The sequence below is a fragment of the Anomaloglossus baeobatrachus genome, chromosome 12, assembly GCF_048569485.1.
Source record: "Anomaloglossus baeobatrachus isolate aAnoBae1 chromosome 12, aAnoBae1.hap1, whole genome shotgun sequence".
Lineage (NCBI taxonomy): Eukaryota > Metazoa > Chordata > Amphibia > Anura > Aromobatidae > Anomaloglossus > Anomaloglossus baeobatrachus.
In genome coordinates, this window is record NC_134364.1 from 48,356,568 (window position 1) to 48,376,827 (window position 20,260).

Below are 20,260 nucleotides of genomic sequence, written 5' to 3' on the forward strand. Positions count from 1 at the left end.
TTTGTAACCAAATCATATGTATGAATTTGCTTTTGATGTGCATTTTTTTTCACATGTCAGTATTTTTGCATCCGTGTTTGTATGCCCAAGGAGTGGAACTTACAGAGAAAAACTATAGTTGAAAGATTGACCGCTGTTCTGTGTTTTTGGAGACACTCCTGGTTTTGGCAAATATTGATGAACTAATGATGTGTGAATGAGACCTTAGCCATTTGGAATAGGCCATCTCCTGATCTTTGTGCTTATACATATTATTTTGTATCCAATTGCTAAAGAGGCAGACATCTATTGGCACTTGTTTGAGGTGACCACCTAAAGCTGTATTCATGTTGCGGGCGGGGGCCGCTGCAGTTTCTGGGGCTGCTCGGATCCGGGTTACTGCTGTGGCTCGAGTGGTGACCGGACCCGGGCTCGCACGTCCGTCCGTCCTCACAACCGTCGTAAAGGGGATATTTATAGGGGATTTTGTCTGTGACGCCATCCGTGGGTTGCGCTGAGGGATGGTGACACCGCGGCTGTCTGGTGATGGGGCGCCCATAGCTGGTGGAACGGGGCAGCTAGATGGGATCCCCTCCACGTGTAGGGGAGGTGTAGTCCCGGGGCCCTGTGTCGGTACATGGGAGTGATGGCTGCTGGAGGTGGCACACCGGATTGCATCGGGGTCAATGGTGTACTCACAGTTCAGTAATTTCACACAAGTCCAGTGGTAAACCAGAAATTGCCGGTGTCCGTGGGCCCTTGGGTGGGTGGTGCTCGGATCCCACACCCGGTACAATGGAGCAGGGCCCTCTCTCCTGCTCTACAGTTGAAAGTCACTTTAACTCCTCTGCTGGGAACGGGGGAAGTCCACTTCCCTGCACTAGTCCGGATTCCCGCTTACAATACCGGCGGGCCACTACCCTGCCCCGATTCACTTCGGGTTCCTTCTTACAGCTCAACTTCTTCTAGCAGTCCCGGAGCTCACTTCCACTTTTCACTTCAGTTCCCTGAGCTTACTCCTCACTTCAGCTCCCAGAGCTTGGCTTGCACGTCACACTTCCACAGCAGCCCAGGAGCTCCAACCCCTGTCTGCTCTGCTCTGCCTCCCTCCTCCAACTTCTTGTTTCCTCCCCAGACACTTCATAGCCCCTGAGTTGGTGTCCCTACTGTTCTGGGGGGTGCGTGGCTGTTTGATTGTACCAGGGTTGGATCAGGTGGATTTACCAAGGAGGAGTGAGCCCTGCACCCCTGTGGTGGATGCAGTCCTGTGTGCCACCCTGGTTTTGCCAGGGCGGCACATTCACATAGGGTGTTTTTGGTACATTTTTTTTCTGCAGTAAAACTGTAACAAAACCTTATCTCTTGGCTGGAAATAACCTGCGTGTTCTTGCATTTGCTCATTGCTTTGTATGGGTGAAAAACTGAGGCAAAACCACTGAAAGAATTAACATTCTGCTTCTTTAATGCAGCAAAAACCAAGCAAGTCAATTAGTTGTAATGAAGAAAGTATGCAAGGTTTATCACATTCTAGCAGGGAATGTGGATGCAAGAGAAGACTCTCCTACTCAAAGAACCTAAAACGTTCTTTACAGTCATGAAAACTTTACTCAAGGGTAGTAATAACAAATACCATTTAAAAATTTAAACAAATGGCTGGATACTTAGATTTATTTTTATTAGTAGTAATTAGTCTGGCAATAAATAATGTAGAGCTGAAATTGATGGACCTGTGTTTTTTTTTCAACCTTTGTAATAATGTAAAGAGGCACTCTAACGCTAGTGCGTATGCTCATCAGTGTGTTAGGTCTAGCAGGAAACCGGGGTGACCCTAAGGTGGGGTGACCGTAAGCTATCCCTAACCTCATGGATACTCCTAATGGTGGAGAGGTCTGAGTCTCCTTCCTGGCTCTGGTCCTTTACCAGTCCTTATCTGATACCCCTCCCCCAGGGAGGGATTGGACAGGAGTGAGATGAAACCCACCGAAATAAACAAACCGGGGAAACCAAAACTCTGTCACTCAGTATGCACACCCAAAGGTATAAGACAATAAGGGATTAGGAGGGGAAAAAAGCAGGAAGGAAGCAACAAGACAATGGGGGTAAACTCCATAGCCGCTCCAAGCAAAAAGCAAAACTTTCACCAGAAAGTCTGGGATACAAAAGCTCACAGACCAACATACAATATACTATAGCTTGCATTGGTAGAAGATTTCATCCTGCATATATAGGAGGGGAGCAGATGTGATAGGTCTCCCCACAAGAGATTAACTCTTGCTATCCTGCCTATGAAACAGCAGACAGCAGATCGATGCCTGAGTCTTTCTGTGTTGAACCCAGACACCAGAGAAACCATCAGGCAGAGTGTCAGAATCTGCAATGTGAGCAGAGCCCGACGCCGCCATGACAGTTGGCAAAGTTTGTGCAAAACTCTGTATGACAGGTCCATTAGCGTCAATGAGTGGTGTAATGCTTTTCCATATAGCACCACCAAGGGCTTCTTAGCTGATGTCGAAATTCCCAACAGCTTAGCATAGGGGAACCAGTTCTCCGTCACAGGTTTTTCCAAGCAGATAAGTGTTTTCTAATTAGAATTCCAAAGAGATATATCCTGTCAGTATAAGAGATTGCAGAAAGGGCTGTCTAGTATTCGTCATCTTAGTCAATGAACATATAGTAATACGATTTTGCTTTTGTTAATTGTGTGATAATAGTATTAGAAATACTATCTCATCGGTACTGCAGCTTTATAAAATCATCCCGAGTCTTTCCAAGCTGCATCTTCAATTCATGGATTAGACAGTACACGTCCGATTCTCTTTCCCGTCAAGATGCAGACGTCAGATTTACTGTTTCAAGATCTGCGAATGACATTCCCGAAGGCTTTCTAGCTTCGTGAGTATCAAAGAACGTAGATGGATTACTGCACCGTATGCATCCTCTAGACTCTTCAATATTTTTGGTGCCATGGGGGACTTCATAAGAGCTCTAGAGTATTTTCCATTATGTAGCTGGTAAACCAGATAAAATTGGGTAGTAACTCATATCAAATTAAGCAAGACATTCAGTTCAGCTGACTGATTAAGCATCGTTGCTGATGCAAGACACGTAATAAAAAAAAAAGACAATTTGCATTGCTGCATTTAAAATGATGAAGACTGGTATCATGCATTTTTCATAAGCTGAAATGTTTCCAGTACTTAGCAACTCTCACGCGTTTTGTGTGATTCTCAAAACTATGGTAGAACACAGAAGACTCAAAATTGATGGCTTTTATAGTCCATTTAGTTTTAAGGTTTCATATTCACCTTCAAGGTCAAATTTTCCGACAAGGGAAAATAAATTCATTTATCTGTTTGATCGGAGCAATGGCTGAGTGATCCCAATATATTAAATTTGATGAGAATATAACTGAACGCATTAAACAAGATTAATACATAAAAATATGAATTTATTCAGATGTTTCAGCTGCAAATGACTTTGACATTGAGGTCTTTTGTGCGTGGTTTTAAAAAAAGATTGTATCACTTGTCTGTTTAGCTTTTACTCTAGTGATGTTTTGATGTTTCTTCAGTTTTTTCCTTTACAACAAAGAACTATCCGTCCCAGAGACGGCTCTGTCCTGTCGGAACGATCCCCTAGATTGAGAGGTCACTGCCTCCTGTAATCCCTTTCTGCTGCTGTTGTAGAGTGCCATGGGGCAGTTTTCATGGATGAGGTGTCAATTCCTCATGCCCCGACACCCTACATGGGAGACGTGGTCATTGCTGGGTGTGTGGATATTCACTGAGCAGTACACCCATGCAGGCCGCATGATGCCAATGGTTTGGCTGGCCAGGACCAGTTGATGACTTGTACTGACAAGGAGACCACCAATTCAGTTCAAACAATGAGACATTATTTAATAGTTTCTCTTCTTCGACCACATACATGAAATAGTGGGTATATAACTTCCAATACGTTTCAGTTGTACAAACCATATACAGCCACATTTGCAGTCCCCTCTAGATTGTTTCTGTTCTTACTGGTCCTGTGGGTCCCAGCACAATCCAGTCTAGCGCTATGGTCCAATTCGTGATGGTCACTTTCCCTTTCTGCGATTTCACATCTATTCAACTCATAGAGGAGATGGTCAGGAGGTTTGCCAAAAGGCCCAGAGTAGAGTTTTTAGCATCCAGATGCTTGGGGGGGTACTTGGCCTAGGAAAGTAAACTTGGCTCATGTACCTGTTTGTCTTGACCCATTACTTTTAAGCTGTAGGCCCTGCTGCTAAAGTTCCGTCCTCCAGACCCTTCTGCTTGACCGCCACTCTGCAGGAAGGTCAGTCTCCATAGTTTAGCGCTCTGTGTCTGTCACCACTACAGGACCACGCTATCTCAGCTCCGGTCTCCTTTCTCCTTCTCTTGCCATCGGTTACCCACTGCATGCCACTCTGACACCCCACAGACTATACGTCTGCTCCTGTCACCCACTGGTTCTTCGATAACTTTCTAAAAGTAAAACTGTCTTTCCCTATGAACTAACTCCTCCCATTGTTCTAGTCCCAACACTTAATTATCTCTTGCTCTATATGTCGCGGGCGAAGGAGGGGACACTGCGCTCTCCCACTGCTTGGGTCCGGCTGCTGCTGCCGCTGCTCGGTGGTGGCTCAAGCGGTGGGCCGGATCCCGGGGACTCAAGTGGCGCTCCTCGCCCGTGAGTTAAAAGGGGGGTTTGATTGTGGGAATTTGGTTATTGTCCATGACGCCACCCACGGTTGTGGTGATATTGGTGACACCACCGCTGCTCTAGACGGGGATCCCGGGAGCGGTGACAGGGATCAGCTTTGTTGTTAGTTCTCCCCTCCGTGGGTAGGGGATGGGTTGTCCCGGGGCCCGGTGATGGGGTAGGGATGGATGGCAGGCGGGTTATGGGGTCTGGCGAGGTGCAGGGTCGTGGGGGCAGCGCTGTGCCGCACGGCACGGTGGTACTCACTCAGCCAATGATGAGGACACAGTTCTCGGTAAAACACACGGCTGGATGGACGGGTCCCACAGACGGCTGCGGTGTTGTTTCTCCCGGCAAGTTGATGGTGACTGCCTTTCCCTGCACCTGTGTAGTATAACGGTTCCAATTGGTTCCCACCGGTAACCCGCTCCCCAGCTTGGATGTGGGCTGGAGGAGCCCCTTTTGCCCGCAGGCTCTGGCCCTGGGAACGGTAGCCTTGGCGGTGGCTGTGTTTCCCTCTCACGGTTGGACGGTTGCCTTCTGTCGGGACTTGGCTGCTGGGAAACCCAGGAAGTTCCCTTCGCTAACGGATTCGGCAAATTCACGGCGACTCCTAGCCTTGCCGGGGTCCGTAAGCCCCTGCCAGATGGTGCTGGCTTCTCTTTGTATACCGGTCCGGTACCGCCGGGCCACCGCCCGTCCACGGTCCTTACGGTAGACTCCGATAGGCCACTCCTGCAGACGGTCACCACCGTCTGCCAACCTTGCTGATCCGTCCGGGCCACACACCCGGACCAACTTCAGTCTGCTCACTTGCCACTTTCCTTCCTCTCACTTTCCACTCTCAAACTGAACTGAACTCTTTTCCCGCCTCTAGGACTGTGAACTCCTCGGTGGGTGGGGCCAACCGCCTGGCCCACCCCCTGGTGTGGACATCAACCCCTGGAGGAAGGCAACAAGGGTTTATGTCTGACTTTGATGTGCCTGACATGGAGTGTGGGGCGTGGTGGTGTTGTTCTCTGTGGCCCCTGGCTTGTCCAGGGCGCCACATATAGTCCAATAATCACGTATAATGCTGCTATACATTACATCACTATACAAATATTACATTGTCTACAAAGACGCAGGACACAATTCACAACGCGATTGGTGTCTTCAGGCAAAGGAATGAGACAGCAACCCATCCACCTCTTTGCACTGCCATCATTTCAATAATCTGATCTGATCAGGGCTGTGTTATGTCCGCCAACATCATGACATCACCTCTATCATTGCAACACTATACCTACTTGTATAATCATATGAGTACCCTCAGCTTCCTGCCATGAGAAATCTAACAACATAATGATAGGCTTTACAGTATGCTACAAGATGTTCTCTCTGTAACCATTGTACGGACATACACATCATAGCTGCCAGTCTTTACACAGAACTTGAAACTTACTGTAGATGTACCATTTTAAATTAAATTAAATTACACTATTTTCTTCAGTTTGGCATTGGTTCTTTTGATTTTTTTGATCCTGTTTCTACGATATGGCCTCCTCTTTCCCATATTACAATCTAGTCTTGTTAGTGAAAAGCGTGTGGTCCTCAAGAAAACTCCTGTAGAGAAGATAATTTGAGGACTGCACGCTTTACGCCAACAAGACTAGATTGTAATACAGGAAAGAGGAGGCCATATCTTAGGAACATTTTTTTTTTAATAACAGGGCTAGATTTATATATAGGAAAGAGGGGGGCATATATCAGGTATGGAGAGGCACAAGAAAAAAAACCCCAAAAAAAACAAAATACCAGATTCATAAGAGCAGCGGCATTTAGACCAGGTAAAACAATTACATACAGGTGCATCTGAATAAATTAGAATATCATCAAAAATTTAAGTTATTTCAGTAATTCAATACAAAAAGGGAAATACATATATTACAGTCATATGAAAAAGTTTGGGCACCCCTATTAATGTTAACCTTTTTTCTTTATAACAATTGGGGATTTTGCAACAGCTATTTCGGTTTCATATATCTAATAACTGATGGACTGAGTAATATTTCTGGATTGAAATGAGGTTTATTGTACTAACAGAAAATGTGCAATCCGCATTTAAACAAAATTTGACTGGTGCAAAAGTATGGGCACCCTTATCAATTTCTTGATTTGAACACTCCTAACTACTTTTTACTGACTTACTAAAGCACTAAATTTGTTTTGTAGCCTCATTGAGCTTTGAACTTCATAGGCAGGTGTATCCAATCATGAGAAAAGGTATTTAAGGTGGCCACTTGCAAGTTGTTCTCCTATTTGAATCTCCTATGAAGAGTGGCATCATGGGCTCCTCAAAACAACTCTCAAATGATCTGAAAACAAAGATTATTCAACATAGTTGTTCAGGGGAAAGATACAAAAAGTTGTCTCAGAGATTTAAACTGTCAGTTTCCACTGTGAGGAACATAGTAAGGAAATGGAAGAACACAGGTACAGTTCTTGTTAAGCCCAGAAGTGGCAGGCCAAGAAAAATATCAGAAAGGCAGAGAAGAAGAATTGTGAGAACAGTCAAGAACAATCCACAGACCACCTCCGAAGACCTGCAGCATCATCTTGCTGCTGTGGATCGGTCAACAATACAGCGCTCTTTGCACAAGGAGAAGCTGTATGGGAGAGTGATGCGAAAGAAACCGTTTCTGCAAGCACGCCACAAACAGTCACCTGAGGTATGCAAAAGCACATTTGGACAAGCCAGTTACATTTTGGAAGAAGGTCCTGTGGACTGATGAATCAAAGATTGAGTTGTTTGGTCATACAAAAAGGCGTTATGCATGGAGGCAAAAAAACCACGGCATTCCAAGAAAAGCACTTGCTACCCACAGTAAAATTTGGTGGAGGTTCCATCATGCTTTGGGGCTGTGTGGCCAATGCCGGCACGGGAATCTTGTTAAAGTTGAGGGTCGCATGGATTCAACTCAGTATCAGCAGATTCTTGACAATAATGTGCAAGAATCAGTGACGAAGTTGAAGTTACGCAGGGGATGGATATTTCAGCAAGACAATGATCCAAAACACCGCTCCAAATCTACTCAATCTACAATGTTCTGGAATGGCCATCCCAGTCCCCAGACCTGAATATCATTGAAAATCTGTGGGATGATTTGAAGCGGCTGTCCATGCTCGGCGACCATCAAACTTAACTGAACTGCAATTGTTTTGTAAACAGGAATGGTCAAATATACCTTCATCCAGGATCCAGGAACTCATTAAAAGCTACAGGAAGTGACTAGAGGCTGTGATTTTTGCAAAAGGAGGATCTACAAAATATTAATGTCACTTTTATGTTGAGGTGCCCATACTTTTGCACCTGTCAAATTTTGTTTAAATGCGGATTGCACATTTTCTGTTCGTACAATAAACCTCATTTCAATCCAGAAATATTACTCAGTCCATCAGTTATTAGATATATGAAACTGAAATAGCTGTTGCAAAAACCCCAATTGTTATAAAGATAAAAGGTTAACATTAATAGGGGTGCCCAAACTTTTTCATATGACTGTATATAGAGTCATTACACACAAAGGGATCTATTTCAAGTGTTTATTTCTGTTACTGTTGATGATTATGGCTTACAGCCAATGAAAACCCGAAAGTCAATATCTAAAAATTAGAATAATTACCTAAAAACTCCTGCAAAGTCTTCCTAAGCATTTAAATGGGTCCCTTAGTCTGGTTGAGTAGGCTACACAATCATGGGGAACACTGCTGACTTGACAGATGTCGAGAAGGCAGTCATTGACACACTCCACAAGGAGGGTAAGCCACAAAAGGTCATTGCTAAAGAAGCTGGCTGTTCACAGTGCATAGAGTGCAGTATCAAGCCATATTAATGGAAAGTTGAGTGGAAGGAAAAAGTGTGGTAGAAAAAGGTGCACAAGCAACCAGGATAACCACAGCCTAGATAGGATTGTTAAGAAAAGGTCATTCACAAATTTGGGGGAGGAGACACAGTGCACAGTCCGGTCCCTCTGCACCAAAATCTAATTAACAGAAAATTTTAAGTGCCGATTAAAGGGAACCTGTCACCAGATTTTTCCCTATGAAACGAAAAGAATCACCTTCTGCAGTTCCAGGGCTGCATTCTAGGAAGGTGCACCTTGACCCTGACTCCCCTTTTAGACCCCAAAAATAACTTTATAAAACTTGGCCCTTAGGTATGCTAATTACCTTGGTGGTCCTCAGGGGCTGGCTCATTTTCTGCTCCGTTTACCCCCTCCTGCCTCTGATCACCGGCCTCCTTCCTTGATTGACGGGATGACGCAATCCGTCATCCTCCTCATCGCATTTTCAAATCTCGCGCCTGTGCAGTTAGGTCTGCTTGCGCAGGCGCAGTTCACTCTGCCATATCTCGGGCAGAGCGCCGGCGAGCTAAATGCGCAGGCACGAGATTATGGGCGGGTACTAGGATGACGCTGGTGAGGTCATGCACAGCAAACACCTCACCAGCGTCATCCTACCAACAGCTCATAATCTCGCGCCTGCGCATTTAGCTCACCAGCGCTCTGCCTGAGATATGGCAGAGTTAACTGCGCCTGCGCGAGCAGACCTAAGGCGCAAGATTTGAAAATGCGACGAGGAGGATGACAGAGGGCGTCATCCCGTCAATCAAGGAAGGAGGCCGGCGATCAGCGGCAGGAGGGGGGCAACGGAGCAGAAAATGAGCCAGCCCCTGTGGCCTACCAAGGTAATTAGCATACCTAAGGGCCAAGTTTTATAAAGTTATTTTTGGGGTCTAAAAGGGGAGTCAGGGCCAAGGTGCACCTTTCTAGAATGCAGCCCAGGAGCTTAAGAAGGGGAGACTTTTAGTTTCATAGGGAAAAATCTGGTGACAGGTTCCATTTAAAGATAAACAACAAAGTGGATTTTTTCACTAAAGTTATCAATTTAATCAGTATTACAGCATTATTCCATGTCTTTACTTCAGATTACAAAATCGTGCTGACAGGATCTTTTTAATGACACCATCCTTATCTAGATAGGAGAACAACCTGTTGCCAACCATAATCCTGGTAGAGAGTTATCTTTTGGAGGAATGGAAGATTGGGCAATACTCATTAGATCGGTTAAAGGGAACCTGTCACCACTTTTTCGGCCTATAAGCTGCGGCCACCACCAGTGGGCTCTTATATACAGCAGTCTAACATGCTGTATATAAGAGCCCAGGCCACTGTGAGAACATAAAAAACACCTTATAATACTTACCTAACGGTCGCTCTACAGTGGAATAGGGCCTAATGGGTGTCTCCGTTCTCCGGTGCCGGCGCCGCCTCTTTCAGCCATCTTCGTCCTCCTTCTGAAGCCTGGGTGCATGCGTGGCTGCGTCATACACACTTGCCGATCCTGCGCAGGCGCACTACAATACTTTGATCTGCCCTGCTCAGGACCTGAATGCCGGTGAGTGTGGATGACGTCGGACCCGTCATGCACCGCGGCTAGAGAAGGAGGACGAAGATGGCAAAAAAAGGCGGCGCCGGACAATGGAGACGCCCATTAGGCCCATCGCGCGACCGTTAGGTAAGTATTATAAAGTGTTTATTAAGTTCTCACAGCGACCTGGGCTCTTATATACAGCATGTTAGAATGCTGTATATAAGAGCCCGGTGGTGGTGGCCGCAGCTTATACGCCAAAAAGGTGGTGACAGGTTCCCTTTAACAGTCAATGTGTTTACCCAACTCTCATCTAATGTGTATGGCCAGATTAAAATGAGTAAACCAAAATATGATGAAGATGAGGATTAATAAGGATGTCCTTAGATTAAAGGAAAAGTGAGACATCTTCCTTGGGCACACGATATACAGGGTCACTAGCATTGTATTGGTTTGGTAATTTCAATTATATGAGTGTCTAGCTACCTATTATATGAATTGCAGTTTTGTAGGCTTCAGAGCTGAAATCTAGTCTCCGTTTTTTTTTTAATCCAATTAGTTTTTATTGAAAACAGGGCAGATACAAAATCTAGTCTCCCTTTTGTTATATCTGATGTAGATGGGTGTGCCAGATTACATCTCTTCATAATTCTTATTATGTGACAAGACATAACCTTGCATCAAAGGGTGATATGTTGCAAGACACTGTGACTTGTGAATAACTCCATCACTTTTCTGCTAGGTATTAGTAACAAAGGAATATATTATAAGCTGGGAAATGGCTCAGCCGCCTGGTTTGCCAGTGAGAGTGACTAACCGCATTAGTCAGTCATCCCAGGAGAAGTAGGTGTTTGTTTGTGTTTAGTTTAACCTATTTCTCTACAAAGAAGCAAATGAAATCTAAAGCTGTGAAGTCTATTTGCTTTCTGCTTCAGGCATATAAATCTTACTCTTAGTCATGCACAATCATCACTGCAGAAAGAAAATCATTTCCACATTTCTACCGTGCTGTTACCGTGCTGTTACTTTCCATCCATTGCTTATGCTTTTATACCCCCCCAGACTTGCTTATTTAGGGCTCTGTTCACATGTGTGCTGGTTGCTTCCTCACAGATTTCATGTTTGATGAGAAAGAAAGAATAGCACAGCATGTAGTATCATTGTGCCTCACAAAATGATGTAGATTACAGAGGAACCGGACAGATCCTATTATGAATCAGTAGGGTGCATCAGGTGTCATTGGCGTCCATGATGTAACCACTGTCATTTTTTGTTTTTTGTTCTAGTGATGAGTGACCATTACTATGTTCGAGTGCTCAGTACTCAAAATGAGCAGGTTGGACACTTGTACGGGCTCAACTCAAGGACTGGGTATAACGGAAGTCAGTGGGAAACTCAAGCATTTTTCCAGAAGATGGTAGTGCTCGCTCATCACTATTCTGTTCCTGTTGCTGTCACGCTAAGTACAGGGAAGTACCAAGCACACAGCGAAATGGAAGGGAGACCCTGGTGTCTAGAGAGAGGGAAGATTGTGACCCCAAACTAAACCTACTGCTGGTCCATGGGGTCCCTCACCACCCTAGATAGGTTCCGCACCTATGCACTGAGCCAGATACTTGACCCTAAGTATCCCTAGTGCTGGGTCCTAAATAGGGACCGGGTGGGATGAGCCCATCGTTGTAACGCCTGCCTGGATTCACAGACTCAGATGGGCTGTAAAGGGGAGGCTAGAGGGAAGCCACTCACCAAGCAGGACCCCCAGAACCTTGAAACCCTTTAACCCCTATACAGGGATTTGGAATTACACAGGGCCCTGGAGATCACTACCTGTGGAAGGCTGCAGTCCGATGAGAGTAGTAGTCAGGCAGGGTCAAACCAGGAATTGCGGAACAGGGACAGAATCGGCAGGCAATGACATAGTCCGCAAACGTAGCAGAGGTCAAATGCAGATCGGGCAGGGAGGTACAAAAACAGTAGGCAGGAGGGTAGTCAGAAAACACGTAGAAGTCAACACACAGGAATCACCAACAGAATAGGACGTAACAGGAGTCAGGAAAATCAGAACTATCTCTGGCAGTGGTCATGTGACAGGAGGGGGAATAAGAAGGGTGTGGTGTCTTCCCATTGGCTGTAACTGAATGCTGGCAACTTCAGCTGGAAGACACATGCCTCCCACAGTCAGCCAGTGGTACTGCAGATCCCAAGATAACCCAGCCCAGTGGATGATCGGAGCCTGCACCCACCGGTGCCGCTGGCATCGACTCATCTCCCATCCATCACCAGCACCATCCACGGCAGGAACACGACGTCGCCTGGCGATCGGAGCAGAAGTCGCTGGTGCAGACTCCGGCGGTGACGTAACAATCGTCAACCCCACTAAACAACTATAGAAGACACAAGGGAAACACACAGGGGAAAAATCATGAACTACTTATCATCAGAAGACTCCGGTAGAAGTTCAGCAAAGCTTTCAGTAACGATACCACAGAGGAGTACAAGCCACCTGCTTGCAACCTCGGCTTGAAGGAACTGAAAATATCACCAGCACATTGTAAAGGAAGGAAGGGGTGTTTAAACACCAAGAGAATACTACTAATCATCAGCTGGGTGGAAGTCGAGCTCCTGCTGGGTCCAAAAGGGAGAGAGATGAATAAAGCAGGAAAGCTCCTATACCAATGAATACTGACAGCAGAACAATGGAAAGTCAGGGAGCATTCTGCACAGCCAAACGCTGTGAACTTCTATGGCCAGACACCACATGACTGTCTGTCACACTTGACACACCCGTGACAGTTGCATGATATAGGAGGACAGTTTGTGGAAAGAAGAAAAGGCTGCAAATGCGGGAAAATAATGTCAGACAAAGCTCCTACCAAAAGTACACCACATGGCCGCTATGAAGTATGTGTGGATGTGTCCACCCTTACTTTTCTATAAATTTCATTAAAGGAGTTGTTCTGATACTTAAATAAATTGATCTGTGTGGTTCCTGAATGGTGATCATACCATCATTTAAAGCTTTAAAACCGTTCATACCTAGAAAAAAATATTTTCAGTGTCCTAAAATGCCTTTACAGACTCTAATTTCTCACAATCCACAATACAATCTCCAAACATTGTCACCTCCACATGTCAGTAAAACCCTCGACACACTACACTCACAGACTGCCCTTCCCGTGGTTATTTCTTCCCGGTGAAAGACCTGGCTAGTTTTAAGCAAGCGTTGAGAAACATGTGATGGTGTCCCCGCGGCATTCTTGTTTTGGGCTCTTATATACAGCATGTTAGAATGCTGTATATAAGAGCCCGGGGGTGGTGGCCGCAGCTTATAGTCCAAAAAAGTGGTGACAGGTTCCCTTTTAATACTATTTTCTAAAATTGAGGGAAAAAATACAAATGATAGTAACTCAGGAACATTGTAAAGATGGAAAACAATTAGGCTAATTGCATACAACTTATTATCCTGCAAGGATGATCCGCAGAAAGTAAGAAAAGCACTATGTATTGCAGTTGTCAATTGTCTTTTGCCAGTGTGACAAATGTTGGTCCATATCCTGAAATCTAAAATATTTAACTTGTTATAATGCATAAAAAGTATTGAGACCCCTTTTAACTTTATTTATGAATCAGCCATCATAACATGGTGTGACAAGTGGTTTTATAGTCTTACTGCTCTAACAGTAAAGAAGCCCCATCTATGACGATAGGGAAAACGTCTTCTAGACAGAGTGACTGCTAGTCATGGTTGCAGGCTTAGGTTTAAGAAGATCATGACTCCGGAATGTCTGACTGAAGGCCTTTGACCTTCCCCAACAACCCCCTACCCCTTAGGGTTCTTATCTAAAATAAACACAAACACTGTGTGACGTTGGAATATAAAGGCCACAGCAGTCCCATTTATTCATAACATAAACATCAGCCATGTAACAATACAACTCTTCATTGAAGAACCCGAAAAAGGAAGGGGGGGGTACCTGAAGGTTAACCAAAATGTTCTTTGCAACATCAGCCCGTCTCCTGACCCTCAGCCGCAACACACCGACTCGAGAGCCCAAGCCAGATGTTGCCCCCACTATGTCCCGCTGAGACTCAACCCAGCAAGGACCCGTTTACCAAACAATTGCACCGCTAGAGGTAACCCGCTCCGGCACTGGGTTCCGTCCTCTCCTCTGTGCAAACCCCCACCTTCAGACACCCCCCTCCTTTCCGCCGCTGCGACAAATACGATCTTCCTTCTTTTCTTCATCGATGTCGAATCCACAATTAGGGCGGGCGGGCGGGAACGATTCCAGTCACCGTCCAGGTAGGAATGACCCACCCCCCCTCTGACCTGCCCTATATACTACCCCCTATAGCCACCACCCCCTGACCAATCAAACTGACCCCTGATCCTAACTGCCCCTTAGCACCACCCCCAAATTTCGCGCCCAAACTGACTTTCTCCATTAACCCCTTATTAACCCTATGGCCTGGCATCCCTCCTAGTCATGTAGCCCTCCCTTAAGCCCCTTCGGGTCAGCAGTCCGGGCTCTTCCTTTAGATCTGAACAGTTCATTAGTATAATTAGATAGTTTCATAGCTTTAAAATTGAAAGAAGACTCCAATTCATTGAGTACAACCTATAATGTCATGCTAGGCATGGGGGAATACCAGACGAGTGCTGACAGGGATGGGAGGGAGGAAACCCTGTCTCCAGGGAAGGGGGGAAGATAGTTCCCTCCTGGTACAACCTACCGCTTGCCCCTGGCTCCCGTTACGTCTCTAGATAGGTTCAGCACCTGGCTAACCCTGAAATAGGCCTTAGGTTGTGAAAGACAAGATGAGCACTAGTCAACTCCACTAAGACCTAAAAACATTAGGGGAATGCAAACAGACAACTTAACTGCAAGATGACTTGGGAGAATGACAGCAACATACGACAACATATTACAACAGTATATTTCAAGCCTTGCAATTAGAGATGAGCAAAACTGAAGTTTGGGTTCGGAAACTGACTTACAAAAAAACAAGGCTCGGGTTCGACGTTTGAGTGAGTTACGTGTGCAAATCACTTAAATGAGCAGCGCTGTGCTTGGGTATGATTGATGCTCAGCCCTGTGCAAGCCGCGTGCGGTGTTTGAACGGCACACATTTGGGGTTGAATCAGTGTGATCAGATGTAATGTGCAGGCACAAACAAAACAAATAAATAAATTGAAAAATCCCTACCCACCCTCGCCCCGAAGTGTTCTGCTTATGGCTGGCTGCATGTGGGCAGAGCCGCAAACTGCCCAATTACTGACTTCCATTGAGGTTTGGTTCAAGTCAGAGTCGCAAACCGAACCTTATCTAAGGTTCAAATGTGCCCTCCGCACTGAACTTCATCTTTACTTGCAATCTGGGCAGCTGAGAAGTAAACTTTATCACCAACAACAAACAAGGGGAAATGCAGATATAAATAGAAAAAGGGAGTGGGGATAAGAATTTTCACATAAACTGCCAAGAAATCCTCAGTATCCAAAAGGGAAACAGTTAACCCTAAAGGGAAAAATACATAGAGCGCCATTCACACCAAGGAAGAAAGAATGGTATATCAAGAAGCAGTTTGTGCAGCCAAACGCAGCGACCTTCTGCAGCCAGACACCATAGGGCTGTCTGTTAACCGTGACACACCTGTTACATATAACCTAACATGTTGCTCCAACTTGGGATCATTTCTAAGATGTGGTTACTCCAAATTTAATACTCCAAGTAAGGGCATGTGCACACGATCAGGAGTGCCAGCGGTCTGGGCACAGCATGTTTTCTTTTCTGGAGACACTAGTGTCCTGTGTGGGAGAACGAGCTAATCTGTGCTCATGATCAGGATTAGGGTACTTTCACACTTGCGTTGTTTTTCTTCCATCACAATCCGCCCTTTTGGAAAACAGCGGAATCCGTTAACAGATTCCGCTGTTTCCCATAGACTTATTGTGCCAAAAGTACCTGCGTTGCTTCCGCTGGCCGACGCAGCGTTGCTTCCGCCGGGAGGAAGGAACGCAGCATGTAACGTTTTTTTGAGCAGCGGAATCCTTAGTATTTCACTGCGCATGCTCTCTCTGGCTACCTGCACCCGTAACAAGGGTACACATCGAGTAACCAAGCAAAGTGCTTTGCCTAGTTACCCGATATTTACCCTGGCAACGTGTGCAAGCAGCCAGTGCTAAGTGGTGTACGCTGGTAACAAAGGTAAATATCGGGTATCCAAGCAAAGTGCTTTGCTTAGTTACCCGATATTTACCCTGGCTACGTGTGCAGGGAGGCCGACACGTCCCCTCTTGGCTCCGCCCCCTCCCGCACTCCACTCCGTATTTACACACGCAGGCGTACACGCGCGCACACACACGTGCACAGACACTCACCTGTCCTCAGCGCCATGGCCCCGCTCGGCTCCATCAACCCCGCCCCCCGCCCACATTGTCGGCGGCCAAACGATCAGCTGATCACCCGGCGACCGGCTGCTGTGAGCGATCAGCTGATCACTCGGCGACCGGCTGCTGTGAGCGATCAGCTGATCACCCAGTGACAGGCTTCTGTGAGCGATTAGCTGAGCGGCCGGCAGCCGGGTGATCAGCTGATTGTTCACAATAGTCTGCCGCCGGTAACTGTAAAAAAAAAAGCTGATTCCGTTGTTTTGTACGATCCGCTGCATCCATCACGCAACGCAATGCAACGGAAGCCGTTCAACGCAAGTGTGAAACTAGCCTTATAGATACAATATATTTTCGTTGTGTTCTCCCGCTGAGAATACTACATTGACATGCTGAGGCTCAGAAAGTCACACCCCATGTCAATTTACGGAGCCCAGTGGCCATGAGATTTCTATAAATCCTATCCACTGTGCTTGTACTCTACAACACAATGTTTTGAAGGCAGCAAAAACAAGATGCGTCCAAAATGCACACTGATCATGGGAATGGGCCGTAAGGTAATCTTTCTTGTTAGTGCAGTCCACTTATTCCCTTAAAGAGGTATTCACAATATATTAAGTTAACCTTTACTCTTAAGGGATAACTTATTGAATGCTGGGGATCCGACAGCTGGGATCCCCTTTGATCCCAAAATTGAAGATCTGGAACTTGAAAACCAGACTCTGGAGGTTGCAATTTTTTATGGACCATAGTTGTGCTTGCTCATCCTCAATTCCATTCATTGTCTATCAGACTATAAGAGAAAGCAGAGGGCAAACCCCATTAGACAATTAATGGAGCAGATGCTGAGCGTGCACACCTTAGTTGCTCCATTCCATATGGGGCTCTACAGAGCCTGTATCCCAGGTTCGATACACTGTATATCGAGATCACGAGGATCTCCGTAATCAGACCCCCAGTAATCAGTAAGTTATGCTCTATAGTATGCAAAGGGGATAACATAATATTTTGGAAATAACTTTTTAACTACTTTGATCTAGTCCTCTGCCGTAGGTCAAGTTATGTTCTATCTTTCTTATACACAACTGATCAAAATATGTACATAATATTTAGTTTTGATTTCATTATTAATTTCTTGAGAGACAAAAGGTTGTTCTTGTTAAGATCATCTATGCCTCTTTTTATACATTCAATAATTTACTTTGGAAAAAGCGATCTGGGACAGATAGATCAAGATTAGAGATGAGCCAACCCAAGGTTTGGTGCTCGTACCGAACCACTCACGTGAGCATCGCTGCACTCAGGTACGCTCGATGCTCAACCCAGTGCAAGCTGCTTGCGGTGTTTGACTCGCACTGGGGGTAACATCAGCGTAATCGGATCTAGTGTGCACCAAACAAAGAAAAATGCAAAATCCCCGTCCACCCGCCCCCGGAAGCGATCTGTTTATGGCTGGCTGCATGTGGATGGAGATCTGAACTGCCCAATTAGTGACTTCCATTGGGGTTCAGGCCAAGTCCAGGTCCCAAACCGAACTTTATCAAAAGTCTGGCTGAACCCGCCAAACCGAACTTCTAAGGGTATGCTCAGCTCTACTCAAGATAAGTTGACGATCTACCAGTTCTCCTTCCAGTATCGATTTACTCACTTTTATTTATAACATACTGTAGTTTTAATATTTTACTTATCTCAAGTGTTTAACCTTGCATTCATCACCATTAAAACTGCATCCCTCTGTAATATTATATTAGTCTCTGCATTCCTCACTTTAGAGTTTTTATCATCAGCAAATATTGAACTGAATTAACATATGTAGTTGAATAGTTACACAGCTACTTAAGTTCATCAAGTTTCACGTTTCTTAGACCTACAGGAAGGCAAGACAAAATTTCTTGGCCCACTATACCTAGTTTTACTTCGAGGTAAAAAAAAATCTTTCCCATCCCATACAAAAGTAAAATAGTTTCCCCTGTAACAATTTTACCTTTCAATGTACTATGTGGATGAGTTAAAAAGCAAACAGATTTTTGGACAACCAAAGTCGAACTCGGTAGGCAAGGCAAAGAGATATTATTAGCAAAATCTTAACATACATGTATTATGCTTCCCAACTTGAATTTTCTTGCCTCTCGGGCTGTAGGACAGACTACAACCAAGGATGTACATAATCCTTATCCAAATAATGTATGATGTTCGAAGAAAGAAGACTATGAAGAGTCCAAACCAAACTTGCATCTGCTGTAGAGATGTAGAATTGCATTATTCTTTTCACCTCGTGGTCTCCTTCCATGGATTTTATTCTTAAACAACCGGAAGCATGGACAGTACAGTTCCCATTCTGGTACAGATAGAGGCTGGATATCTTCCTAATATGCTACCAAGTCTATGAAGAAAAATATCTCCAACATGAGTAAACATGAAGTCTATGCAGATGTCCAGTAGACACCTCGGAATAAAGGACCATTTGAAAAATAAAAAAATCTACTTATTTACATTTTTCAGTAGCATGAATGAAACAAGATTCCATAAAAATTATTATTCTTCATGTTGGGGGTTGATGTTTTCAAGACAATGTTTATAAGAGGATTGTTAAAAAAATGAAGAATGTTCATAAACTGCTGGACAAAATTCATTCCAACTCTTTCTTCTCAGATACTTCACACTCATCCGTTTCACGGTGTCTGTCCGGAATCACATACTCGAATTCATGTAGTAGCACAAGAAAGAAGTTGTGTCATATGTCTTCAACGGAAGAATCTTCTTCTCCCATGTTTGAGATGGAAAGTAGAAGTCCTCTTCAAAGGTTTGAGTGCAGCAGATCCAACTTGGTCCAGAGTGGTTCAGGTATGACTCGTCCTAGCAATACTGGCATTTTGACTGTGATTCTTGTGTTATTACAGAAGGAATTGGTGTCCTCGTTGCCTTCTTATTTATCTCCTTACCAGTATTCTTCATCTTTTTAATGCAGTCGGAAGATAAAGATTCTATTTAAGTCCAACATCAAATACTATAAAATATTGTTTGAGGGACTGGGAAGCACTACTTGACTTATCTTAAGAAGGAACCATTAAAATGTCAAAGAATTGACTGTCTAAAAAAAATGAGAAATCAAATTACTTACTAAGAGATTTGTTGATATATTTTTTTTATACTACAGAATATTACCTTTTTATACGTCATGTTCTTTCCACTTTTTATACAAAAAATTCCATTGAGCCACTTTCACAGGCAGATGTTTTTACTTTTGAAGGCCGTGATGTTATCCACTTCTCATGGACATCAGCAGGGTGAAGGCTAAGCCTACTCAGGGACTTTAGAAAATTACATCTACGAAATTCTTAGGCTACAGTGTTAAAAGAAAAAAAAACGCTCTGCAAGCAGGTTTCTCTAGGGTACTTTCTAATTCAGTTTTATGTTCTGCTGAGATAAAAACACTGGAAAGGAATCTAGGAATTCTGAATATATTTAATTATCAGTAAAGAAATGAGTGTAGAGCCGAGCAATGGCTTTAAATAGAACTTCCAAGACTTCAACTGGGTTACATATCCCATTTATAAGTTTCACTTCTACTTCAAAAAATAAAAATGTGATAGAACATAATGTGATGCCAGAAGCGAGTAGTCCAACATGAGCCATAAGGAAGAAGGACAATGAACTGCTTAGTCTCTAGCAAATAAGCAGCGTAGCCACCAATGACCAAGATGTCTATGCCAATCAATGTAAGCTTGAGTGCTTCTGTAAATGGTATCAAACTACCAATTCTCAAAAAAGATTGTA

General features: G+C 44.6%; 1 protein-coding gene across 4 annotated transcripts in view; it reads left to right on the plus strand.

Annotated features, from left to right (window-relative positions):
* The window catches only part of SLC35F4 (solute carrier family 35 member F4), a 304,748-nt gene that overhangs the window by 194,340 nt on the left and 90,148 nt on the right, over positions 1-20,260 (plus strand). For 2 of the 4 annotated variants that reach the window (XM_075330919.1, XM_075330920.1), the window contains one exon: positions 19,136-19,327. The exons of the other annotated variants lie outside the window; for them this stretch is intronic. In XM_075330919.1, coding sequence (XP_075187034.1) covers positions 19,136-19,327 — 192 coding nt within the window. The remainder of the gene's footprint in view (positions 1-19,135; positions 19,328-20,260) is intronic. 4 annotated transcript variants of the gene reach the window in all.